This window comes from Micromys minutus, assembly GCF_963924665.1.
Source record: "Micromys minutus genome assembly, chromosome: 9".
Taxonomy (NCBI): domain Eukaryota; kingdom Metazoa; phylum Chordata; class Mammalia; order Rodentia; family Muridae; genus Micromys; species Micromys minutus.
Genome location: NC_137978.1, coordinates 38,297,566 through 38,324,508, shown reverse-complemented (window position 1 = coordinate 38,324,508; position 26,943 = coordinate 38,297,566). Strand labels below are relative to the sequence as shown.

The following is a 26,943-nucleotide window of genomic DNA, read 5'->3' as shown; positions in this document are numbered from 1 at the left end:
ATGGCCGTACGTCCCGGGCCACTCTGGCTATTGGGCCTGGCTCTGTGCGCGCTGGGAGGCGGTCATGGTCCGCGTCCCCCGCACACCTGTCCCCAGCGTCGCCTGGGAGCGCGCGAGCGCCGCGACATGCAGCGCGAAATCCTGGCGGTGCTCGGGCTGCCCGGGCGGCCGAGACCCCGAGCACCACCCGCCGCTGCCCGGCAGCCAGCGTCCGCGCCCCTCTTCATGTTGGACTTGTATCATGCCATGACCGATGACGATGACGGCGGGCCACCGCAGGCTCACTTGGGCCGTGCTGATCTGGTCATGAGCTTCGTCAACATGGGTGAGTGCAGGAAGGGCGTCAGGAAGGGATCCGGGCTGAGTGGTTGGGGGTAGAAGGGGGTGACCGTGCCTGTGGGCGCCTGTCTGGGGACGATGCCCTCGGGTTATACAAGGCCCCTGGGACAGGGAGCCATGGTTCAGTAAAACCAAGGAAGGAGGTGACTACAGGGGGTCAGGATTGGAATGTCTGAGAGTAAGCACAGGTGCCTCAGGGTCTTCACCCAGAAGTTGGATCTGGAGATGTCCCAGCACCGGAAGACAGTCCAGTAAATTGATGAGTAAACAGAAGCCATGATGCTGCTGTCACCGTGATAAACGCAGCCCTGAAGAGAGGGACAAAGTTCAGTGTGGAAACCTGTGGTCATATCAAAGTGACCAGAGCTGATCCTTATGCCCGGACAGCAGGCTCTTTCTGTGCAGTAGGAAGTGGGTGGGTGGGGTGCAGTGTCAGGAGGTGAGTGGACAGACTCAGACATGACTGTAGTCTTGCGGGCCTGGGCCCCAGCGGCTGGACCTTGGCCTGGCATGGAGTGTGTTCGGGCCAGTGAATGACCCAAGGGTCAGCTGTGAGTCCATTCTCCCAAAGAGTGGCCCCTCCTTTCTCCCGTATCTCTGGACATCAGGACCACTTTGGACTACTAGTCTTTTTTTTTTTTTTTTTTTTACTTACATGTATGAGTGTTTTACCTTCATGTATGTCTGTGTACCACATTCATGCCCAGTGCTGGCAGAGGCTAGAAGAGAGAGCATCAGATGCCCTAAAACTAGATTCACAGACAGTTGTGAGCAGCCAAGTGGTTGCTAGAAAATCAAATCCAGTTATTTAGAGGATCCTAAGGATGGAGAGACAGCTACAGTCCCACACGTGGTCTGTCCCAAGTCCACACCTGCCCTCTAAGCAGAAAACAGTATGTAGATCCCTCCTACCTTCCTATGGATGGGGAACAGAGGCTTGGGTGCCCTCTCTACCTGCCTTCAGGTAGAGAAACAAGTGGCTCCTGAACGTCTCTCCAGTTACATCCCCCACCTTTAAATTTTTAAAAATGTTTCCCTTTATGTATATGAGATTGTTTTGTCTGTCTGTATACCAAGTGCATGCAGTGCCTCATGGGGGTCAGACGAGGGTGTCAGATCCTCTGGCACTGGAGCCAAAGATTATAGGAGTTCATGAGCAGCAAGTGCTCCTGATTGCTGAGCCATCTCTCCAGCCCTAACTTCTAAAAGTCTGAAAGGTGCTTTTCTGGAGGTTTCCCTGTGGCTCAGATCCGCTCCTGCTTTGCTGATGTTTGTGGCTAATGACCTGGGCAGGTTTGAATACCCAGCTCGAGCTGAGACCAGAGAAAGGACCCTGTCATGGCCACCAGCCCTGCAAAGCATTTCTAATCCTAGCAGCAGGTGACCATTGAGTCTCCACTCCCACTGCCTAGGGGAGAGCGGGCAGTGAGTGCTCTGAAGCAGCTCAGAAGATACTTGGATTGCCTAGCTGTTCCCCCAGTGTTCAAGTTGGTGATACTCCCTCCAAGGTGGGGAGAGCTTTCAACAGTATGTGGGCAAAGGAGGATTGGGGACTGGACAACAGGTGTGTGGGATCCTCAGCCATTCATTTCCCCACCCTGAAGGCAGGTAGAGAGGGCACCCAAGCCTCTGTCCCACATCCATAGCTGGTGGTGGCCAAGGTAGGGTGGAGCACACACAGCACAGGGGGAAGGCTGGTATTTCATACTGCAAGCACGGGGGCAGGAGGGTTCTACATACAGTTTTCTGGCTTAGAGGGCAGGGTGGGGACTTAGGACAGACCACATGTGGGGCTGTAACTGCCTCTCCATCCTTAGGACAGGCTGACCCAGGGCTTAGGACTAAGAACGAAGGACAGACTTGCCCAAGAATGTTCCCAGAGGAGCTGCTGATCAGAATGAATCACCACCCAGCCCTTGTTCCGCACCCCACACCCCTCCTCTGGTCAAAACACGCAAAGCTCTGGTGGGAACTGTTGCTGTGACTAGACCAGGGCCTGCTGCTGCTGTGTAGCTTTAGAGAAGTCCCTTGTCTCTGAGCCTAAATCTGTCCCTTTAAATGGGACTCCTAGGCCTGGCATTTAATTACAGCACTGAGAAGGCAGAGACAGGGGGAGCTCTGTGAGTTCCAGGCCAACCAGAGCTACATAGCAAGACCCTGTCTAAAAATAAATGAATAAATGGGACTTCTAGTGTGACCTGTCCTCAGGTTATCTGACTGACAGATGAACAGGAGTGGAAAAGCGGCCACACTCCCTTTAGAGTGTGAACTAGAACGTGACCACTGCCAACCCCAGTGTGACCCAGAGCCAGGCCACTGCTGACCTCCAGCCCATCCAGCTGCAGCCCAGCCGTGCACATAAAGCAGTAAAACCTCTATGTGGCTACATACGTTCAATTATGACTATACTCCTAACATTCAGGAGGCTGAGGCAGGAGGATTGCCACAGCTTCAAGGTCAGCCAGTGTTACATCATATATGTAAAGCCAGCCAAGGCATCATAGTAACAATAAATCCTGTTGAAAGAAAGGTTGGGAGGGCTGGAGAGATGGTTCAGTGGTTAAGAGCACTAGATGCTCTTCCAGAGGTCCTGAGTTCAATTCCCAGCAACCACACGGTGGCTCACAACCATCTGTAATGGGATCCGATGCCCTCTTCTGGTGTGTCTGAAGATAGCTACAGTGTATATATATATATATATATATATATATATATATATATATATATATATACACTGTATATGTACACTATATATGTATATATATATATATATACACTGTATGTAAAAAAAAAATATATATATATATATAATAAAAGAAAGGCTGGGAGAAGAGGAAAATAAATTAGCCCCGTGTGTCTGTGTCTTGTGTACACTGAAACCTGGAGGTGGATTTTTTTTTTCTTTAAGACAGAGTTTCTCTGTAGCCCTTACCGTCCTGGAACTCACACTCTGTAGACCAGGCTGGCCTTGAACTTAGAGATCCACCTGCCTCTGCCTCCTGGTCATATGATTTAAGGTGTGCACCACCATAGCCATCTTAGAATGGTTTTTACCTGGTGATTATGGCCCCGTGTGTCAGACACGCACCCAGGTGCTGCTCTGTTGGCAAGTCAGACCGGTCCTGAAAGTCAGAGCCCTGGAACCAGCACAACATTGACAGCAGCTGCAGCCCAGTGGTGTCAAGGTCCTGACTTTGTGGGGCAGATGTGACAGCAGATTCCTGTTCCTAGTGTCCGTGTGCTCAGAGAATGGAAAGCCTGGAGTTAAGGTGGCACTCTCAGCCCCAGACCTTGACTCTGTCCCCTGTCAGACCTGCCTTGTCTCTGCCCATGTGTCCTTTCTGTGGTCTGTTTCCTCCAGGTATCTGCAGTGATAGTACCAGGAAAATGAGATGCCTTCCAGCCCTGATCAGGCCCTCCTCTCCTTTCCAAGGGCAGAAGGAGGCAGGAAGGACAAGCTCAGCTCATGTCAGTGGATAGGCAGGTGACTCTGTTCTGGATGGGGAAACTGAGGCACAAACAGCACTAACAGGCAGAGTCCAGGCAGGAACAATGGAGCCATCAGCACATGCACTGACCCCTTTCCCAGCCCAGGAGCTTTTATTCCCAAGGCTTCTGATGGCCAAGGGCAGGGGCAGCAATGGACTGTGGTGGTTGGATAGTAAAGAGTAAAACCATGTGAGCATTAGAGACCCGGCCGTGCCTCCCTCTGCCCTGCCAGCTCTGCGGCCAGAGATACTTTCACTGACCTCAGGGTCACTTCTGTTAGCTCTTACCCAGGGAATTCCTTCATTTCTTCACTCATTCATTCATTCATTCATTCATTTATCCATTCCTCCCACAAGTAGTCATGCAGTACCTACTATATGCCCTGAGACCTGGCTCCTGGTTCCAGTTGTGGGGACAGTCACACTGCCTATGTCCTTTCAGAGATGAACTTCTGGTGGGAGAGACAGAGAATGCATACATGCTCCATGAAGATGGTTGTCAGGGATCATACACACACAGGCACACACACACACACATACACACACATATAGAGTCGGGAGTTAGAGAGAGAGAGAGATTGGAGACTCTGATCTGAGAAGGACTAGGTCAAGGAACTTCTGACCCCAGACTCACACAGAAAGAATTCCCATCCTGATGCTGTGCCTACTCTCACTGTGATCTGGCCTTTCTTAGGCCCCCCTCTGAACCTCAGTTTCCCCTTCTGTGAGATGGAGGTGCTCATCTTAAGCGGCTCCCAGGGCTGAGTGAGATGACAGCTGTGCTGGCCACACACTCAGACCTCCACATCTGTTCCTGCATCTGCATTCACAAGTACTGCCACAGGAGAGTGAGGCTCAGAGAGGGTTGCGATAATCCCAAGGCCACACAGCAGTTTGTCTGCATCCGATGCTTAGGTCCTCTGGACAGCTGCCATCCAGATAAGTTTCACATGCTCATTACATAAAATTCAGACTGCCCACAATGAGATAATGGATTCCCCTGGGAATCAAGCTTCTACCAGCCAGTCCCCCTGGCAACTGTTTTATGATGCCTAGCACTAAATGCTCCTCCAGCTTATCTCTAAGCTTTGCAGAAATGGGATCATGCAACGTGTGGCCACCCCAGTGTGCTGCCTGTCAAACTCCTCCTCCCTGCAGTGAGTACTCTGAGAGTCGCCCGCATTCTTGTCTCCGTGATTCTTAACTTCTGAGTTGCATGAGTGGCCCACAAATGATCCTTGTTCATTTAGTCTGATTGGTGGAGAGCTGGTTCTTTTCAGCCTAGGAGTGCTTTGAAGGAAGCTGCTCCTTGTAGTTTCAGGGATTCAGGAGGCTGAGGGAGTTCAAAGCCAGGCTGGGGAACTTGGTGAGGCCCTGTCTCCTGTCTCAAAAGATGACAGAAAGAAAGAAAGAAAAGAAAGAAAGGAAGGAAGGAAGGAAGGAAGAAGACAGAAGGAAAAGAAAGAAAGCCATGACTGGAGGGGAGAGATGGCTTAGTATACAGAAAGATTGCTGCTCTTCGAGAAGACTCTATTCAGTCCTCAGCACCGATGTCTAATGGCTCACGATCTCCTGTAACCTTAGGGGATCTGATGCCTCTGGCTTCTATGAGTGTCTACACTCAAGTGTACATGCCCACAGACAGATGGACACACATGCATACAATTAAATAAAAATTTACAAATTAAATATAAATCTCTTTTTAAATCATTTTTTAAATTTATTTATTTAATGTACATGAATAACACTGTAGCTGTCCTCAGACACACCAGAACAGGGCATCAGATCTCATTACAGATGGTTGTGAGCCACTGTGTGGTTGCTGAGAATTGAACTCAGGCCCTCTGGAAGAGCAGACAGTGCTCTAACCTCTGAGCCATCTCTCCAGCCTGTAAATCTCTTTTCAAAAGAGATGGAGGGTGTAGCTCAGGAGTGGAGGTCACTCTCCAGTACCAAAAAAGCATATCCTCATTCCCATCTACGGCTGGTGTGTGTGTGCATGTGTGCATGTGTATGGGTGTGTGTATGTGTGCATGTATGCATGTGTGTGTGTGCATGTACACACAAGCATGCCCTGGATATCAGACTTGGGGTCTTTCCCTTTCTGAGCAAGTGCTCCCACCACTGAGCTTTGCCCATGCCCACATCCATTTTTAGAGACTAGTTAACCCCCACCCCGATTTTAAAGAGATGGGTGAGATTTCCAGACACCTGACCTATCCCAGATCTTCCATCCTTGGCAGGCAAGCTCCTTCACGATGAAGTCTCAGCCTGCGTGGTACATCTTTTAGGGTGCTTGCTTTCTCTGGTTTAGGGTCACAGGTAGCCCCTCTTTCTCCTTGTCCTTGGGAAGCAACCTAGAAATGTCCCAAACAGACTGACTCTTCATGCCCCTCACCCCACCATGTGCCATAGCAGCTGTGTGCAGATGCTTAGGGCAGACTGGCAGAAAGGAGGAATCAGGGAGCATCAGGAGCTGCAGAGGGGGAGGAGTCAGGGAGCACCAGGAGCTGCAGAGGGGGAGGAGTCAGGGAGCACCAGGAGCTGCAGAGGGGGAGGAGTCAGGGAGCACCAGGAGCTGCAGAGGGGAGGAGTCAGGGAGCACCAGGAGCTGCAGAGGGGGAGGAGTCAGGGAGCACCAGGAGCTGCATCAGGAGGGAAGAGCTGGCTGTCCCCATCCCTGTGGTACCAGCAGTGAGCATCTCTCTGAGTACCTCCTGACACCCCAGTTCCATCAGACCCAGCAGAAGGAAGATGACTCTAGCAGGCATTCTAGGATTCTGAGGACAGAACATGTTAAGAGGCACCTCCATCCCAATATGCCACTGTTGGACTCCAGGTCCACTCGTTTCCGTGGCTGTGAGTCTGAAAGTTGGTATCACACTACCCTGAGCTCATATGGGACCTCTACAGAGAACCCTTGTGAGCCTCAGTTTCCCTGCCTCAGAACCCCAACCCTGAACACCTTCTAATTCTGACTCAAACTTTGCCTACACCCTGTCCACTGATGGGGTCTCTGCAAGGGTGATTCACTGGGGAGGCAGGTAAGCCAAATGTGTCATCATGAACTATGTCCTTGAGTTTCTTCTGGAGGAATCGTTCCTTGCTCAAGTCTCCTGGGAATTATTTTTTACCTCGGCAGGCTTGATGTGGTCGCCTGTGCGGGTGTTCCCTTTTAATTTGGGGTCTAAAGCCAGCTGAGGACTGGACCAGTAATTATGTGTGCAGAGCCGTTTATGGAAATGGCCTGCGAAGGAAGCCAGCGCAGAGGGAGACTCAGCTGAAAATACCTCAGGAGTGAGGCTGGGCCTCACCACAGCGCTGAGGCTCCTGGTGGGAGAAATTCCTTCAGGTGCAGAATGCACGGGTCACCAACCCCAGGGCCCCACCCTCCTCTGAGATCCTACAGGCACCAAAGAGCTCAGGGTAGGTCCCTCAGCCTTTGGTACCAGCAGCACAGGGCAGTTAGGCCCAGTCCCCTTTCCTCAGGGCTTGAGGAACCCATCTGTACCCTCAAGGGCACCATCAGGAAAGGAAGCAAATCTCACAGCAAGCGCAGACATCACAGTATCTAGTGGAGTCTCACTGTGATGGGGGTCTCACAGACCAGCCGCAGCACCCCAGCCCAGCAAGCCAGCGTCCTAGGAAGAACAGTAGCTCACCCTCTGTCCCCCGAACACAGTAGCTTGAGGAACAGGCTGCTGATTTACTCAGATACTGCCCTAAAGAATACCATCTAGAAAAGCAAAGCCAGGGACAGACTCACTGGCACAAGGGAAGGGGACAGACCCAGAGCCTGATATGTAAGGAGGAGGCTCTTTAGCTGGACTGAGAGAAAAGAAAATGTGTCAGGCAGGAGAGAACCTAGAAAAACATAAGCCTGAGAGGAAACAGGCTTGTGGGGAGGCTTTCAGGCAAAAGGTAGGTACAGGTTACGGGGTCTTGACAGACAGCTGAGGAAGGGCTGAGACATGGCCCCTGAGGGGCTGTGACAGTTTGAGGAAGATTCTCTTGCCAGCCACTCTGAGAAGAGGAGGAGGACTTTTGAAGTATTTCTTCTGGTCAGAAGCAGGACAGATTTAGGTTGTCTAAGTGAATCTAACTTTGTCTAGGAGGGAAAAAAAAAAGTCAACATTTTGTGAGTGTCTTGCTGACCAACACAGGGTTTGGCATGTGGAGGTCTAGTCTGGCTGGATGGGCACAGAGCCCCAGATGTAGACTGGCAGGATGTGGACACTGGTGTGGCCAGGGAAGCCACCTCCTGCCCACAGCAGGCCTTTTCCAAAATCATGGCATCTGGAGCTGGTTTTATCAGGGGCTGGAGGAGGAGGCCAAGGGTTCTAGGATTGTTTTCTCAAAGCCTCAGGCAGCTCAGATGGTAAACTTGGGTTCCCGTTTACAGCCTTGCTGAGGGCAGAATGTCTGCCCCTGCCCCCATCTCAGCTTTGTGGAGCTGCCTATCCAGAGTCCTCTTGGAAAACTCCATTTTCTAGGTGTGTGTGTGTGTGTGTGTGTGTGTGTGTGTGTGTGTGACATGTATAGACCTGAAGTTGACATCAGTACCTTTTGGATCACATTCCACCTTATAGGGTCTCTCCATGGACCCAGAGCTTGTCAATTCCAGCTTGTCTAGCTAGCCACCTTGCTTTGAGCATCCTTTCTCTGCCTCACAAGTACCAGGACTGCAAGAAGCCATGGAGCCTGCCTGGCTGTGAATGGTAGGGATCTGCGCTCCAGTCTTCATGTTTACAGTATAAGTGATTTCACACCACGCCTCTTCCAGACCCCATTGCTGGAAACTCTAGACATTCATCGTTCCTTGAATGGCAGCAGGGATGCCTCTGGGTGCCACAGACTGTCACAGAATCAGCAACAATTGAAGTGAATAGAATTCTTTCTGGGGCACAGGGTGTCCAGGATCACTGTGCTGAGTTATTTGAGGTAAGGAACAGAGTGTCCTGTGAACAGCCTGGCTTTTCCGGCTGCTCTGTGGTCTTCTTGTGTACCACTGGATTCCAGCCATGCCAGCAGCTTCTTTAGGGTCCACACAACACGGTCCCTGTGTTTTTCAGGATTCCTCTGTCAGGGTGGCTTTCTTCTTCCTCCACCTCTCTGAATGCAATTCTGTTGCTGTTGTTCTGTTTTTTCATTTTAATTTTTTAAATTGATTGTTGGGGCTGGAGAGGTATCTCAGCAGTTAAGAGCTGTGCTTCTCTTGTGGGAGACCTGAGTTCGAGTCCCAGTAATTAGGTTGAGCGGTTCACAACCTCCCAGCTCCAGAGGGTCGTACGCTCTCTTGTGGCATCCCTAGGTACCTGCACTCATGTGTAATTGCCACAGTGCACATGTGAAGGTCAGAGGACAACTTTTGCTAGACTGTTCTCTCCTTCCACTATGCATTCTGGGATCAAACTGTGATCATTAGCTTTGTGTAGAAAGCCAACCTATCTCATTGGCCTGGTTCTTTTTCTACAATTTGGATCACCCGGTTTTAAAATAGCACATGGATTGTTAGGCTTATCTGTAGACAGTGAGTTTCAGCAGGAACAGTTTCACTTCCCTGAGGATCTTAGGCAATACCTAGCCGTTGTGAGTTGTTGCAGCTAGGGAAGAGGTCCATGTGACATCTGACTGGAGGCCAGGGATACTGTTCAAAAGCCTAGAGATACAGAGAATGATGTTTACCACAAAGAATGCCCAGCCCAGATGTCAGCAGTGCCAGGCACAGATGTCTATGAAATGCAAGCAGTATCTGATGCTGCATGTGTGCTCTGTGTGTTAATGTGTGTGCTGTGTGTGTGTGTGTGTGTGTGTGTGTGTGTGTGTGTGTGTGTGTGGTGTTCCTATGATGTAATGTGGTGTGTGTCTTGGTGTGGTGTGTTTACATGTATGGTGTGTATATTTATATGTGTGTATGTGTCTGTTGTATGTATGTGTGTGTGGTATAGTATAGTGTGTGTGGTGTAGTATGGTGATAGGGGGATAGTGTGGTGTGTGTCGTATGTGTTTGTGTGGTGTAATCTGATATGTGTGGTGTAGTGCAGTGTGTGTGAGTGGGTGTGGCGTGTGTGTGTGTGTGTGTGTGTGTGTGTGTTTATAGATCAGGAGACAACCTTAGATTTGTTCCTTGGGGGCTCTTCACCTTGTTTTTTAAGACAGAGCCTCTCCTGAGCTAGGAACTCTGATGAAGTTAGGTGAGTCTGGGAGACCTGCCTGTCTCCACCCTACACACACACACACACACACACACACACTGCAGTACTGAGGTAAGAAGACTTTCTCGATATGCCTGGCTTGTTTTTGTCTTTTAATGTGGCTTTTGGAATGTACTCGAATGCTCCTCCTGCCATCCTCTGGACACTGAGAAGCCCTTTCAGTATTAGCTTCTGAGTACTCTTTTTAAAAACAGATTTTCTTCCATTCTTTAAGCATTCGTGTTTTTCCTGAGTGTATATCTGTCCACCATGTACACACAGTGCCCACAGAGGCCAAAAGAGGACATTGGGTTCTCTAGAAGTGGAGTTAGAGACAGCTGTTCCCCAACATCTGGGTGTTGGGACCTGAACATCAGCTTTGTGTCTCTCCAGTTCCCTGTATTTTGTTCTTGAGCTCCTTCCCTAAAAATGTATAGTTGGGCTGGAGAAGTGGCTCAGTGGTTAGAGCACTGGCTGCTCTTCCAGAGGTCCTGAGTTCAATTCCCAGCAACCACATGGTGGCTCACAACCATCTGTAATGGGATCTGATGCTTACACTGAGTACTCATGTAGATAAAATAAATAAAAAAAATCTTTTAAAAAGGACTTTTCTTTCCCATCCCCTATATCCTGTCTCTGTTCGCTTCCAACACTCGCAGTTTCTTATTTTTGTTTTGTTTTTGTTTTTCACTTGTGGCTTGGCTCCCTATTTATTATTGACGTTAACTCAGTGGTTAAGACCATTTGCTCTGCCCACGAGGACCTGAGTTTGAATCCCTACTGCCCATGTTAAAAGCTAACCATAGCTGTGTGTGCTATAACCCCAGCCTTGGAAAGTGGGAACAGGCAGATCTCTGCAGCTTGCTGGGCCGTCCAGCCTCGCTGAACTGGGAAACTTCCTTTTCAGTCTCCAGCACATAAAGAGGAGAGCAATATCATAAGGCATCAGCCATCCTGCTCTGACTTACATGTGTGCACACACCTTCACATGCATACATCACACATGTGCATGCATGTGTACACACAGTTATATATGTGCCTTAACATGTGTGTGATGCATGTGTGCATGCTTTTTAGAGTAGATAAACGATGGATTATCTCCACGGCCTTGCTCTTCCTCATGTCATGGCAGACAGACTACAGACTAAGGGTATCTTAGGGGATTCTTCGCTGTGTGGCTGAGAGCACAAGCTTCCAGATTGTCTCCTATCACGATTTGGGTTGTTTCCGGTCTGTTGTGCCGCAACAGCCCTGGACATGGCTCTTTGTAAATTTCTGTGACTGTCCTTGGGACATTTTCTTGGAAGTTGAATTTGGAAGTCAAAGACTTCCTAATTCTTTTAGATTGTTACTAGACACCCACAAAAAGGATTACACGTCCTTACCAGCAAGGCCAAGAGAGTTCTGGCATTATTCAAAGGAAGTGGTTTTCAACCACAGTCTGTTTTGCCTCTTTGGGGGCCTTAGACAATATCTGGAGTCAATTTTGGTCTTTGCTGCTGGAGAGGGGAAGGCAATCCTGCAAATGCAGAACACTGTTACAACACCCTCCACTCTATGAGACAGTGCCCGTGACATACCAGCCCCCCAAAAAATCACGTACACATACACACTGAATGAGTGAATGAATGAATGAAATTTGAAAATATGTTGAATAAGTGAGGTAGGTCATTTTTGTGGATATCACTAGGAAAATGGATGCAGAAATAGAAGGATTTAAAAGACAAATGATTATTTAATATATGTGCCCGGGTGCACATACATGTATCATGTGTGTGGAAGCTCTCTAGTCAGAAGAGGCCACTGGAACTGAACTTACAGGCAGCAGTGAGCTGACAAGTGGGTGCTGGGAACTGAACTGGGTCCTCTGCAAGAGCAGCAAATGCTTTTAACCTCAGACATTTTGCCAGCAAAATTGAAGGAATTTATGAAGCTGTCAGAATCGTGAAAAGAAAGCATCAAGTACCTTCTCCCACATACCCCAAAATGAGATTCGGGGATACACACATCCCCATTACCCATTATTATTTTTTTAATACTGGTTAGGCATGGTAGTGCATATTTTTTAAAGATTTATTTATTATATACAAGTACACTGTAGCTGTCTTCAGACACACTAGAAGAAGGCATCGGATCTCATTACAGATGGTTGTGAGCCACCATGTGGTTGCTGGGAATTGAACTCAGGACCTCTGGAAGAGCAGTCAGTGCTCTAACCACTGAACCATCTCTCCAGCCCCCATTACCCATTATTAACGGCAAAGGGAGAGATATTCCACTTGGAGACCATGTTCCACACATCAACTGTCCTCCTCACACTCAGAGAATTCCTGGCAGGCCGTATCTCACATGGTCAGGATGCCGGACAGTGGCCAGGAAATCAGCAGTGTGCCCCCCAGTCTGTCTGAATCTCCAGGGACCACACTTCCCAGCGTCACAGCCAGCAACAGGATTTTTCTGGGAAAACCCAAGAAACCATATCTCCAGGACATGCCCTGTCTACACAACCAGGGGCTGGGAAGCACAGCAGGTGTTATATTCAATTTCCCTGGGTATCTGTCTTGCTTTTAGCTAATTCCACCTCATTTTTATACCATTGCTTTCATCAGCATGTGGTGTCAGACTTCTGTGACGAAAGGAGCCATGTTGGGAGCTAGTATTCTGGGTCCAGTGTCCACTCACATATAAAAGTCCAAAGTGCTCTGTCCTAGCCAGCCCATTGTTGAGGGGCTGCCTATTGGAGTCTCAGCATCTTTGGGAGATTCCAGAACCTAATTTATGGGAAGGTAAGGACTGGGTATGTGTGGAAAACCTTGCCTTCACAGACCCATAGCACAGAAGTCTGAACGTGAGGGCTGGTTCAATCCAAGAGTATTTCAAGACAGCCTATGTAAGTCACACACATTAAGGGAGGGTGAGTACAGAGCTCAGAGTCAGTCCTCAGACAAAACTCCCAAGATGCACTTGTATGCCCCACTGTGTCCTGAAAGAGGTGGGGAGGAAGATGTGCCTGAGGGACCATATCTGCCCATACCCTGATACAGGCAGCAACCTGGACCAACTTTATCCTGAACATTAGGGTCTGTCGCACAGTTGTGTAGCAGAGGTGCCTGTGCAGCTCCTGAACCCACTGCAATTGTCACCAACATTGTGGGTGTGTAATTACATAGGTAGAAAAAACACATGAAGATAGATATTCACAGCAAGAAAAAACACTAAATCAAGGTTCAGAATGCCCTTCCTCCCAATGCTGTCTGCCTAGAGAGAGGGAGAAAACGCCTGCCAAGAGTTACATCTGTTGACTTTGGGGGGGGGGGTGCTATGTGCCCAGCATCTTTCGGTGCTGTGGGACATACAGTTCGTTCTTTCACCTGCTTCTGCCCAGATGTGGCTGCCCCTTAGCTCTGCACAGCACATCTGTATTCCATCCATCACTGGGGCCAGGACTCTAGGGAGAGGACAGGAAATACTCCTGACATCTGCCTGGCCTCGTGCTTTTTAAAACCTGGCTTGTGGTCACTGAGCCGACAGCCACAGAGAGAGCTTTTTTTTTTTTTAAAGATTAAAATATATAATTAAAATCTCTGTTGGTTTTGGGGGAAGGTGCTAGGCGGCTCCCTATCCCTTCTTTCTGCAAACACAGATTTTTGGCATTTGAAAGTGACAAGAGTCTGAAGTAGGGCGACCCTAAATATCCTGCCCCAGCACATCCGTGCGGCAGGGCACAGGTTTTATTCTAAAACCTTGGGCTTTCCTGTAGGGAAGCAAGGTCAGCTTCCGGCCCAAGTTCCTCATTATCTGTCACCCTGGACTGACATTATCCATACCTTGAGCAGGTTCTGCGGGGGTCCCTTACACAGGGCTCCCACTGGCACAAACTTGCTTCCAGCCTGGCTTCCAGCCCAAGCCACTGCTACACCTCACAGTCTGGGTCTTCTGACAACTGTCCTTTGCCTAGACTAGGCCTGGCCGCTGCTAAGTCACGTTCTTGTCCATCAGTTCAGATGTCACCTTTTCCTCTTACTTTCTACCTGTCTCCTCCTTATCCTCTGGCTGCTGTCCCTGTGTCCCTCCCTTCACGAAAGAGAAAGTGCAGGGATGCTCACTAAATGTTCCTTTGGATAAAAGTGGGAGTTGCTCTTCAGATTTAGCCTCTGCTGGGGACAGCTGCTCCTAACCTGGGCCACGCCTCAGCTGTCACCTCCATCGTATCCTCCCTTCAACTTTTTGTGGTCTCCTAGTTGAGCTATCAGCCGATGTGGCTCTCTCTAGCCCTGGGCTCCAGCTCACTGCAGGTGTAGACCGCTTAGCACTCCCACCCCCATGCAGACCATTTCGAACTGCTGACACCCCTCCCACGTGGGGCAGACTTCTGCAGGATGTGATGGCCTGTCCCGGGCTTGTCATCCTACTTTAATGCTTATATCTTTTTAACCTCTGTCCTTCCACTTTCCTTCTGTCCCCTAAAGGAAATGTGTGTCCATTGTCCTCTGGCTGCTGTCCCTGTGTCCCTCCCTTCACGAAGGCCCTTCTGCTACTGACCTTGTGAGGTGGCCTGCACAGCCTCTCCCAGAACACTACGGGAAGCTCAGGCACAGCCCTAGCAGCCCCGCTCAGCTGTCAGACAAGGGCAGGCTCTGAGAGCTAACTGTCAACACTGACATTCCTCTGATTATGTCCCTGTGCTTTCCCCCTGGAATGCTGCTGTTCTTACCACGGCCTGGGAGCTCTGAGAGGAGGCACTGAGACTCCTCTGTGGGTCCAGGGGCGCTGAGCACTTGCTCAGTTTCCCACTACCCCACCTTCTGGGACCTGGTGTGCACCCAGGGTAGACCACAGGCTGTGGGTAGAGCAGGGACTGGCCTCACCCAGGTGGCTTGCTTCCTACTCTGAGCACAAGCCATCCTGGCTCCTGGTGATGACCCACTCCCACTTTGTCTTCCAGTGGAGCGTGACCGTGCCCTGGGCTACCAGGAGCCACACTGGAAGGAATTCCACTTTGACCTAACCCAGATCCCTTCTGGGGAGGCTGTCACAGCTGCAGAGTTCCGGATATACAAAGAGCCCAGCACCCACCCGCTCAACACAACCCTCCACATCAGCATGTTCGAAGTGGTCCAGGAGCACTCCAACAGGTACCGTCCCTCGGCCCAGGTGCCCACCCCACCCCATAGCCTCTGGTCTAGTCTCTGGCAGGGGTCCTGTCCAGAGGGTGCATTTCCAAGAAAGGAAAGGGAAGCCTCCTGGGAGATGAGTCTCAGACATGAGAAAGGGGCTTGGCCTGGAACTCCTGTCTGCCACTGTGGCTGTGGGGCCCTCACTAGGCCACAGCACTGAGCCACTGAACCAGTGTCCCTGTCAGCACATGGACTCTGTAAAATGTCAAGGGTTGATTATCAGGAAAATGTGGTACCAAAGGAGGCCAGCCCAGGGCCAAGCAGGGAAGAGGTCCCCCAAGCCTGCACAAGATACAGGCAGCTGTGCCAACCTCCCTCAGCCCTTGGTTAATTGTTCTTTCATGTCCACAGGGAGTCTGACTTGTTCTTTTTGGATCTTCAGACGCTCCAATCTGGGGACGAGGGCTGGCTGGTGCTGGACATCACAGCAGCCAGTGGCCGATGGCTGCTGAACCATAACAAGGACCTGGGACTCCGCCTCTATGTGGAAACCGAGGATGGTGAGGCTCCAGGACTCCGCAGGGGGCTGCCCTGGGGGTCTTGAGAGGTGGTTCCAGCAGAGGCCCCCAGGCCGGTACACAGAGCGCTCTGTGGGGGTGGGGAGATGTTTAGTCTTTCTGGAGGACTTGGGCAGACTGGTGAAGCTGTGGAAATAGGGAGGCCCCAGCCAGGAATGCCTTCTGGTCCCTCATACATAGCAACTGATCTCCTGAGAGCCAGGATCCTCTCCAGGAAAAGGGTTCTTCTCTCTGGGCAGCAGGGCTCCATTCTGAGAGGTTCTGTACTAGGAAGGAAGGGTGGGGGCTCTCCACCCCAGGTTTTCTGAGCTCAGAGCCTGAGGTCTGCAAAGTTGTAACTACACAGAGTATTACACTTCACTCACAGGGCTTTCCTGGGACATTTTCTTTATGTTGGGCAGAAATAAGAGAAAGGACAACAGGGCAAAATCCTGTTCTCTCTGGAGTCCAGCAAAAGGTGGAGGATAACTTGGAAGGAGAGATCAGCGAGGTGGCAGGCAGGGGTCACTCTGAGTTAGGGAAAAGTGACAAGGTGCTTGGAGAGTTTAGAGGAGTTTAACAGCAGGGGGTGACAGACCTGACTATGGCTTTTAAAGACCTGCTAACTTCAGCCCCTCCAGGAGGGGGATCCTAACCCAGCTCTACCCTCCCCCACCACCTCGACGACACCCCCCCCTCCTTGGGGCGAGCGCTCTGGGGTACAGTGGAGCCAGGCACTCACTCCAGTTGTGAGCGGCATTAAACAGGGGTTTGGAGTGTCTTTCCAAGGCTCTTGAGAGACAGGCCAGGCAGCAGGGATGGCCAAGGGTGTCTTCAGCAGAGTGAGACCCAAGGTCATACCTGACAGTGTCCTCCTCCCCGCTCTGTGACGCAGCAAAGAGGTAGTGTGCACAGCTCTAACAGTGAGCCCCTGGCCTTTCCCTCTCTGGCCCGGAGCTGGGAGCCCCGTGTCTCGTGCACTATGGCGGCGCTAAGGTTTCTGTCCCGGGCGCTCCCACGCGGGGTCTCTGCTCACAGCCCATGGCCCGCGCTGCCCAGTCACCTTATCCGCCGCACTTCTACCGGCCGCAGCGGGAGTGTCCAATTCTACACCGACCCGGTGAAGGCGGTGGAGGGCGTCAAGGACGGGTCGAGCGTCATGCTCGGGGGCTTCGGGCTCTGCGGCATCCCTGAGAACCTGATCGGTGCACTGAAGACCAAGGGCGTGAAGAACCTGAAGATCATCAGCAGCAACGTGGGCGTGGACGACTTCGGCCTGGGCATCTTGCTGGCCTCCAAGCAGGTCAAGCGCGTGGTGTGCTCCTACCTGGGGGAGAACGCGCTCTGCGAGCAGCTCTACCTGGCAGGCGAGCTGGAACTGGAGATGACTCCGCAGGGAACCCTGGCCGAGCGCATCCGCGCGGGTGACACGGGTGTGCCCGCCTTCTACACGCCCACGGGCTACGGCACGCTGGTGCAGGAAGGAGGTTCCCCGATCCGGTACTCGCCCGAAGGCCACCTGATTAAATTAAGTGTACCAAGGGAAGTGCGCGAGTTCGAGGGCCGCCACTACCTGCTGGAGCGAGCCATCCGCGCTGACTTCGCCATGATTAAGGGCTGGAAGGCCGACCGCTCGGGCAACGTGATCTTCAAGGGCAGCGCGCGCAACTTCAACGTGCCCATGTGCAAGGCGGCGGACATCTCGGTGGTGGAGGTGGAGGAGATCGTGGACGTGGGCTCTTTCGCCCCGGAGGACATCCACATCCCCAACATCTACGTGGACCGCGTGATCAAGGGGCCAAAGTTCGAGAAGCGCATCGAGCGCCTGACCACACGGGACAGCAAGCCCGACCCCAGGAGTAAAGTCGATGACCCTTCCAGGATACGCATCATCAAGCGCGCGGCTCTCGAGTTCCGGGACGGCATGTATGCCAATCTGGGCATCGGGATCCCTCTCCTGGCCAGCAACTACATCAGCCCCAAGATGACGGTCTACCTGCACAGTGAGAACGGGATCCTGGGCTTGGGCCCCTTCCCTTCGAAAAATGAGGTAGATGCCGACGTCATCAACGCAGGCAAGCAGACAGTGACCGTGATTCCCGGGGGCTGTTTCTTCGCCAGCGATGACTCTTTTGCCATGATCCGCGGCGGACACATCCAACTGACCATGCTCGGTGGCATGCAAGTTTCTAAATACGGCGACCTGGCCAACTGGATGGTGCCGGGCAAGAAGGTGAAGGGCATGGGCGGGGCCATGGATTTGGTGTCTAGTGACAAGACCAAAGTGGTGGTCACCATGGAACACTGCACCAAGACAAAGCAGCCCAAAATTCTGGATAAATGCACCATGCCGCTGACAGGCAAGAACTGCGTGGACCTCATCATCACCGAGAAGGCAGTGTTTGAAGTGAACCGGAGTAAGGGGCTGACACTGGTGGAGCTGTGGGAGGGCTCATCCATGGACGACGTCAAGGCCACCACGGGCTGCTCATTTGCCGTGAGCCCCAACCTCAAGCCCATGCAGCAAATTAAATCTGACGCTTGAGGAGCCCCCCACCTAGGGCTGATTTGCGACTTAGTGACAACTGGACATCCTTAGCAGCATCTGACCACTGTCCCACACCGGCTCCTCTGGCTTTCTGCTGCTAGATGGTGTTTATCAAGAGCCACGTGATTTTAATTAAAATCCCTAATCTGAGCCTGTGTGTCGTGTCCCTAACTGAAGCCTTCCCATCCAAGCATTGAGAACACAGGTCCCCTCTTCCACTTTGTGTCCTTCACATACAAGGCTCCAGAGGGTTCCCTGGGAGGTCTCAACACCAGTGCTGCCCTCATAACTGAGTCACAAAACATGGAGAAAACCACGGGGCAGGAAGACATCCTACCCAGCATGCACCTGGTGCCACTTCACTGATGCCACGAAATGCAGAACTGTGGATCCCTGATCAGGAGGAGGAGCGTTCCGTTTGTCCCTCTGGATTGTCCTCTTGGGCCCTCGTCTCTGGTCTTAATTTCGTTTCCCTGAATCCTGCACCCAGCTTCCTCCTGGGAGCTACTTGTGTGTGCTTCCTGTGGGATCAGACTTGGGGAAGATGGCTGCTGCTGGTACTCCACCTGGAAGACCCACTGTGCACTAACAGTCACAGTGTGTGTAGGAAGAAGCTGGGGCTTGGCACAGGTGGAGTCTAAATTCTATTCAATGGCACGAATGGATTCTTAGTTAAGGGCAGTCTCTGCCATTGCCTAGACCACACTGACATTCTGTTCTGCAAGTCCAGCTGCCTGACTTCCTGACCCCAAGGTGGCAGTTCTGGGATCTGTCATTCTGAATCTGTGAGCTCGAAACTAAAGTGAGAAGTGTGTGTGTGTGTTTGTGTGTGTGTGTGTGTGTGTGTGTGTGTGTGTGTGTGTGTACATGCTTGAGCCCTGAGAAAGCATTCACCTCATGTGTTTTTATCCAGAGCTGGGAAGCCTGGTGCCCAGTACTAGTCCAATCTAATGACAGGAGACAAGGAACAAAGACGGTAGGGCAGGTGCGCTCGGCCTGGGCAAGGAGCAGCTTCTCCAGGCCTCTCAGAAACAGAACTCCGAAGAGTGGCCTCTGTCCCTCCCTCAGGCCTCTGCCTTGTGCTGGGCACAGCAGGGTAGGAGTTGTTATGTCTGCAGCTGCTTGCTCCAGGCATTGAATGGCTGACGTTCAGTGGGTCTTCATTTGCGAGCCTGTAAAATGGGAACCTTGGCTTGGCTGCACCCGTGGGCTCTCAGTCCAGCTCACCTTACCTTGGGAGCCTCCAGCTGCTCCCAGGCCTCACACAGCAACTCCCCACTTTGAGGAGTTCAGGGTCTGCTCTGAAGCTGCTCTGTGTGCCCAGAAGCCATGGAAAACCAAGTTACACAAAAGAAACAAATGACTGAGCCTAAAGCCCTGATGGCCTCTGTCCCCAGCAGCCAGGGCTCTGGGACTTCACAAGGCCTGCCCTGGGTCCAGGCCTGCCCTTGTCATTTGTAGGGTCTCATACTGTGGCTTTCAAGGCCCTTCCTGCTCACAGCTGCTCTGTCCTCCCAGTGTGTGGCCCTGCAGCCTTCCCCAGCTTTCCCTCTGTGCTGAGCCTCTGTCTCCTCACAGCACTTGCTGCCCCCCATCTTCACTGTGTCCCCCATCTTCCTGACAGACTCATCTGCCTCTCTTCCTGGGGGCATACCTGCAGCTCCCCAACCCTTGCCCCATAGCTCTCCGCCACATTGCTGGTCTCAAGTCTCACAGGTACCACAGCTGTTGGTGGCAGGTGAAGTCATAGGTCAAAGGTTGAATTGATGAGTTTTTCTTTCAAGTGGCCAGCGAACAGCTGGTGTGGAGCCCAGCTGCTTGAAGGGCTCACCTTTGAGCAGACTGTCCCCAACAGGCAGACAGTGGCCTTGACCTCAGTGTATAAGGAAGAGCCGGGTAGAGTGCAAGTCCTGTAAACAGACTTGAGTGTGCAAGCACATGAGTGTGCTTTGTTTCAATGTGGTTTTGTGGTGGGGATTGTACCTAAGGCTTCATACTTACTACCAGGAGCTCCACTCCTGAGCTGTGGCCTCAGCCCTTTGGGTTCCTTCATTCGGCATTGGAGGTGCAATCCAGGGCCTTGAGCACACTGAGCAAGACCTCCTGCTCTGAGCCACATCAGTGTCTGAGCTTTATATGAGCATGTGTGCACTGGTGCTTGAACAAGTCAGCTGAGCCACAGCGCTGTGTTAATGGTACGTAACGTGAGCAGAGTTGGGCTTTGGTGTGAGGAACCTCACACAGGAAGAAGGGAAATGGTTCTGAGTCCTATTATGACACCAGAAGGAAACCTGACTGCAGATGGGAGGTGAAACCCCCCCAAAGCGAGCTGCTGCATGTGAGTGGGAATTCTGGAGACCGATTCTGACAAGGTTTGCAATGCTAAGGACTTTTATAACAGGACAGAAGTAGTCCAGCATGGGAGATGAGAGTTCTGGAGTTTGGAAGTGAGTTTATGGCTAATCTTCCATCCTGGATTGAAGGGTTTTTGTTTGGTCTATCCTTCTGTGGTTGTTATGCTGCTTGCCTGGTTTTGATTTGGTTGATTTGATTTGTATTTTTAAGTTTTAGTTGTTAGGGATTTTTTTTGTTGGTGGTGTTTTTTAGTTTTTTTGTTTTGGTTTTGGTTTTGTGTGTGTGTGTGTGTGTGTGTCTTTGTTTGCTTTATTTATTTATTTATTTATTTATTTATTTATTATTTTGAGACAACCATGGCTGGTCTGAAACTTGCATACATTTCCCAGGCTGGCCTCAGATTCTCAGAGATCCACCTGTTTTTGCCTCCTGAGTTCCTGAATCAACGGCAGGCTTTACCAAGCCAAGCCTTTGGTTTTTTGAAAGATGCTTTTATATAGACCAGGCTGACTTCAAATTCCGTGTGTAGAGTAGAGTGACTTGTGTTCCTCCTGCTGCCTCTGCAGAGGGCTGGGTCTGCAGGAGTGTCCACCACACCAGCATAACAGGTGCTTCTGCATTTAGGAAGAACAGGGGACACAGGCAGGGTCCACTAGCAAAGCCGGAGCTGGTGGTGTAGGCTGCTCTTCTTGTTGACTGTGGAGGTATCTGCTGCCATTAGTGGATCTGGGGTGAAATCCCCCTATATAGGCTCCACTCGTCCTGTGGACAGGGCTCTGGTCTGTCTCCCTGAAACCCCTCCTTTCTTTGAAGCCACTGGTTGGCCTAGTGAGCACACACGGAACTAGCATGAGCAGGGTGTAAACTGAATGACTTTGTATCTCTGACTCCTGTCCCTGTTCTGCCTGGGGCCTTGGTTGTGGAATCAGAGAGGCAGTGAATGCCCTCCCCTTGGATGAGCAAGCTTGCCTTGCTGGGAAAATAAACCCAAGGTTTGTCCTTGCAGAGGCTGCCATGAGCTGGTATGTCACGAGCCACACATCCCACTCCCCAGAAAATGTAGATTCATGGACCAAGGGAGCCCCAGTCCTGAGCATCACACCAGCAGTGGACTCTGGCCATCTCTAAATGACTGTGACCTGTGTTCCATAGAGAATAAAATATGGACTGAGTGGGATGTACACCTTTAATCCCAGCACTCAGGAAGCAGAAGCAGGGGGATCTCTGTGAGTTCAAGGCCAGCCTGGTCTACAAAGTGTGTTTGAGAACAGCCACCAATACACAGAGAAACTGTCTTGAAACTGCCCTCCCTACCCCAACCCCCCAAAATATATGGGGTTATAGTGAGGACCAACAGAGGAAATCAGTGGGTGAAATCCTGACTCCTGTCAAATGTTTCTCAAATCCATCAGGTTATCACCAGCAGGGATCTTAGTGTCTATGAAGGTCCCTGGAGGTCCCTGTCCCTGCCACCTCAGGCCTGCTGGCCAAAGTGTTTAGATTGGTCTACGGATAAGGAAACAGGTTCACAGGTGCCATGCTACCACCCACAAACCAAGTCGTCCCCCCCCCCACCTCCCTCTCTGTTGTCTCTGCTTCTGTCTCCCAGGGCACAGCATGGATCCTGGCCTGGCTGGTCTGCTTGGACAACAAGCACCACGCTCCAGACAGCCTTTCATGGTCACCTTCTTCAGGGCCAGCTCAAGTCCTGTGCGGACCCCTCGGGCAGCAAGACCACTGAAGAGGAGGCAGCCAAAGAAAACAAACGAGCTTCCACACCCCAACAAACTCCCAGGGATCTTTGGTGAGGGTGGGACTGAGCCTTATCAGAGGCCTCTTTACAAAGTGGTAGCCTTTCTGTAGATCTGATTGGAGACCCTTGAACTTTGAGGTGCACCTGGCAGGGAGGGAGGGCTGCAGCCCAGAGTCTGCAGAGGAAGCGGAGTGTGCACCCAAGAGCCTTGTTGGCGCGCTCACTGAGTGTCTGGAGGCCTCCCAGGCAGCAAGGTGAGAGATCTTGCTGCACACAGCCATAGCTGCGGTCATGGAGTCACAAAAGGACTGGTGAGCTGGGTCACAGCATCAGCCGGGATCCAGAAGTGGAACTTGTGATTCCAGTGGTTTACATTTCCCATTGTTCTTCACTGTAAATGTGCCTGTCACATCACCACTAGGAGTACCTGTGGCAACTCTGTAGGGCAGGACCCGTGAACAGACTGTGCCTTCTTGTCCCTGCAGATGATGGCCACGGTTCCCGCGGCAGAGAGGTTTGCCGCAGGCATGAGCTCTACGTCAGCTTCCGTGACCTCGGCTGGCTGGTAATTTCTGCCTTTCTTCTGCTTGCTACCTGCAGACCCTGGTGTCTCCAGGGTGGGGGTGGAGCTACTGGGCCTGTAATTGTGTTTAAAGGCCATGAAAATGAAGGCAGGCTGTGCCCTCTGCCTAGTAAGTCATCAGCACTACAACAGGGAAACTGAGGCTGGGTGGGCAGGGCTCTCCCTGCTACAGCTGCTGCAGGAGGCATAGGGGCAGCTGTGGAGGAGACAGCAAAGGAAGGTGAGGTGTGAGGGGCAGAGCTGGGGTCCAGCCTCACCTGTTGAGGGCATTGAGGGGATTGGGGTACACAGCCTCGGGTCATCCTGTGACAGGAGTGGTGCCAATGGCCTTGAAGGACCCATTGATAGCACTCCCCCTTTCCCACCCACAGGACTGGGTCATCGCCCCCCAGGGCTACTCCGCCTATTACTGTGAGGGGGAGTGTGCTTTTCCGCTGGACTCCTGTATGAATGCCACCAATCACGCCATCTTGCAGTCCCTGGTCAGTACCATCATGGCCTGCTGCGACAGGTGGGGTGGGGCATGGGGTGGTAAGAACAGCAACAAAGAGGAACTTTCTAGGCAGACTCAGCTAGAGCTTGATTCTGGAACCTCGGTAAGAGCTGTTGCTACATGGACATCTTTGTACGGACGGCAGAGCTCAAATGCATGGCACATGCACACCAGGGAGCCTGTGGACCTGTGTGGGACCCAGATTGACACGCCACAGCCCCTGTGATCACACTGAGACACATAAAACACATAGGCATCCCAGGGAGGCCTGCGTGACCTCGGAGCACAAGTGAAAAATAGAGCAGTGGATGTAATGCCCCTGGTGTGCACATCATACGTTCATCCGTCCGCTGGTGTGCACATATGTTCATCCGTCCGACCTGGCAGGTAGGCCTCCCTTGGCTCTGCTCTTCTGGGCCTTGGTCATTCCTATTACCTTCCCCTCTTATATCCCAGGCCGAATTAAGACTCAGCATGTAGCTAAGGATGGCTTTGAACGTTTGCTGCCCCACCTCTGGTCCAGAGTGCTGGGATTACTCGTGTGCAATATTATGCTCAGTTTATGAGATGCTGTGGGTCAAATCTGGGGCTTTCTGCTCACTACACCGGCACACAGTCAACTGAGATCTATCCAGAACTCCACCCCTGCTGCCGTTTCTGACTCCACCTCTTTCCTGACTGTTCTCTTGGGGTAGCACTGGTAAGCCTCAGATTCTGGGCCATTTTCAGTTAGGAAGCAAGTTCTAGCAGACGCCACACTGCAGCCTGTATTGGGAGGCATCTGTGCTTGCTGATTCTAGTGTTCAGATCTTCTAGATTTTGTTTTCCTGATGCCCCGGGGTCTTTTGGTCCACCAGCTTTGTGTTTATCTAGCAAGAGGCTGTACCGCGTGGTGCCCCAGAGTGAGCATCATTAATCAAAAAGAGATGTTTTGAGCTGACGCTAAGCATTCCTTTCACTGTGGCCATTGGCATTTGCTGGACACCTGGAGCCACTATCCTGGGAGGAGCATCTCAGGGTCACAGTGAGATATGCAGTCCCCAAGTAAGGGAGGTCCCTGATATGATGAGTGCCCCTGAGTCTCCAGGTCTAGCCTCCTCCCCACTTCGCTCTGGGCTCTGTTCCCCTGTTAACAATGGCTTGGCATAAATAAGTGTTCATGGCCTGAACCAGCGGCAGACAGGGCAATCTGTCCGCTGGGGAGGCTGTGATAAGCACATAAGCAAAGCAACAGTGAGCAGGAAGAGGACCACACGTTCTCGGGTAGAGCTGCTTGTTGGTGACGGAGGAGCCTGGTTTGCACTTCTGCATCAGGAGCATCCAGGACAACAATAGAAAGAAGAAAATCAGCCTGGGCAGTGGTGGCACACGCCTCTAATCCCTGCACTCAGGAGGTAGAGGCAAGGTCTACGGAGTGAGCTCCAGGACAGCCAGGGGCTACATAGCGAAACCCTGTCTCAAAACAAAACAGCAATAACAATAACAAAACAAATACACAGATGGCCCTATGCAAACTGTGGATTTTGTGGATGCTGACTGAATGAGAGGCTGTTCTCCACACCATCACACGATGGAGCCTAGGGCTGTGGCAAATGTAAGAAGGAGGTGTCCTATGATATCAACTCCCCTCCCTCCAGTGTCCCACTGCAGAAATGGTCCTTTCTAGAGTCCAGCCATTCCAGCCGTGCACCCCACAACACAGTCACACTTAACAGCCAGCACCTCCTAGTTATGTACATGGAGAGGTGCAGAGCAGCTGTCCCCAGGTTCCAGTCTGGCTATATGTCACCCTGGAGGGCTGTCCTCTCTGCATGGCCTCAGTGAAGCTGCTGCCCCATACTGGCCCAGTCGTGGCTGAGCTGCGGTGCAAAGCCCGTGGAACAAGGGTGCCCATCGGACTGCTTCCTGGAGACCCTACTCCCAGGACTAGGGAAGCCTAACGGAGGCTCTAGAGAGCTGAACACACAGAGGGAGGAGGTGGGTTCTTGTTCCCTCCAGCCTCCCCTCTGGTAGGAACCCTAAGAGGAGTCCAGTTTGAACTTTGGCTGCTCCTGTTAGGTCTCAGAGAGAGCATGTCTCGAGGTTTAAAACAGTTACTCACCGAGCCTTTCAGGGGGTCAAAAGCTGTTTAGAGATGGGTATGCAGATTAGCACTTGCTTCAAACCCAGTGGCGCTGAGATGGCCGGAGTGGAAACCCCTGCTCTCTCTGTTTATTTCCTACAAAGACAGCCTTGCCTCAGACATTCTAAGGCTGAGCTACACTGAGTGGGAGGATGCCATTCCAGAACTTACTCATTGGTTCCATGAGCATTACTACTCACTTTGCAGAATGTCACACACACACACACACACACACACACACACACACACACACACACACACACAGCTCTAGAACTGTTGGAAATGAAGTAGAACACAGAGCAGTGTGAGGTGGTGAGGACCCAGAAGAGCCACTTGTGGACACGCAGAGCTCGGGCGCAGCAGGGTTGCCTGTTTCTGGGCAGAACTGACTGTGAACCAGGAGCTGAGAATGCCCGTGGCCTTGTGTGTTAGGGTGCCTGACCTAGGCAGGACAGATCCCAATGAGGGCCCTACTCTAGCCCAGAGTGGAGAGCAACACGGGGCTAGTGAGGGCTCAGACCTTCTGAGAAGGAAGCAAGTGAGAGCTGGGGCTCTGCTGGGTAGTTCTTTGAGGAGGCCACCAGATTCACACCCTTGCCTGCGTCCCCTATCTCCCTGCCAGGTGCACCTGATGAAACCAGATGTTGTCCCCAAGGCATGCTGTGCACCCACCAAACTGAGCGCCACCTCTGTGCTCTACTATGACAGCAGCAACAACGTCATTCTTCGGAAGCACCGCAACATGGTGGTCAAGGCCTGTGGCTGCCACTGAGGCTCTGCCCAGCATCCTGCTTCTACTACAGTACCATCTGGTCAGGCCCCTCTCCCAAGGCAGGAAACCCTATGTTATCATAGCTCAGACGGGGGCAACGGGAGGCCCTCACTTCCCCTGGCCACTTCCTGCTAAAATTTTGGTTCTTTCCCAGCCCCTCTGTCCTCTCCATGGGGTTTGTGGGCTATCACCCTCGTCTCCCCATCTCCTATTCCAAGCATAGACTGAATGCACACAGCATCCTGAATGCACACAGCATCCCGGAGCTGTGCTGAGAGGTCTGGGATCAGCACACTGAAGACCCACAAGAGGAAGACTGGTCCTTGGCCGTCCTCCGCCCACTTCCGGATGGTCTAAGAAAGCCCTGGAATTTGAAACTGGCTGATCTGGGCTCCATATCATTCATGATGGTGGTCGGGGCATTTTTAGGTATAATGGACACATACACTTAGATCAGTGTGTTGCTATACTCCTTGAAATCAGAGCTAGCTTGTTAGAAAAAGAAATCAGAGAGCCAAGTATAGCGGTGTTTGTCATTAATCCCAGCACTAGAGAGGCAGAGACAGGAGGATCTCTGTGAGTTCAAGGCCACACAGGGAGACCTTGTCTTGAAAAAAAAAAA

At 51.7% G+C, this 26,943-nt stretch overlaps 2 protein-coding genes across 3 annotated transcripts; both read left to right on the top strand.

Moving 5' to 3' along the window:
- BMP8A (bone morphogenetic protein 8a) lies at positions 1-26,321 on the top strand (the record flags this gene model as incomplete). Of its 2 annotated transcripts, none has more annotated exons than XM_080921908.1 (7): positions 1-325; positions 14,967-15,156; positions 15,550-15,698; positions 22,208-22,402; positions 22,837-22,916; positions 23,306-23,416; positions 26,172-26,321. In XM_080921908.1, the coding sequence occupies 7 exons, from the start codon at positions 1-3 to the stop codon at positions 26,319-26,321; spliced, it is 1,200 nt and encodes a 399-aa protein (XP_080778034.1). The 2 variants fall into 2 exon arrangements, with proteins under 2 accessions (XP_080778034.1, XP_080778033.1); XM_080921907.1 differs by having other exon boundaries at positions 23,306-23,455.
- On the top strand, positions 16,678-18,240 carry LOC308424414 (succinyl-CoA:3-ketoacid coenzyme A transferase 2A, mitochondrial; the record flags this gene model as incomplete). Its single annotated transcript, XM_080921331.1, has 1 exon — positions 16,678-18,240. One exon carries the CDS (start codon positions 16,678-16,680, stop codon positions 18,238-18,240), a length of 1,563 nt encoding a protein of 520 aa, XP_080777457.1.
- Positions 26,322-26,943: the final 622 nt, after the last annotated feature.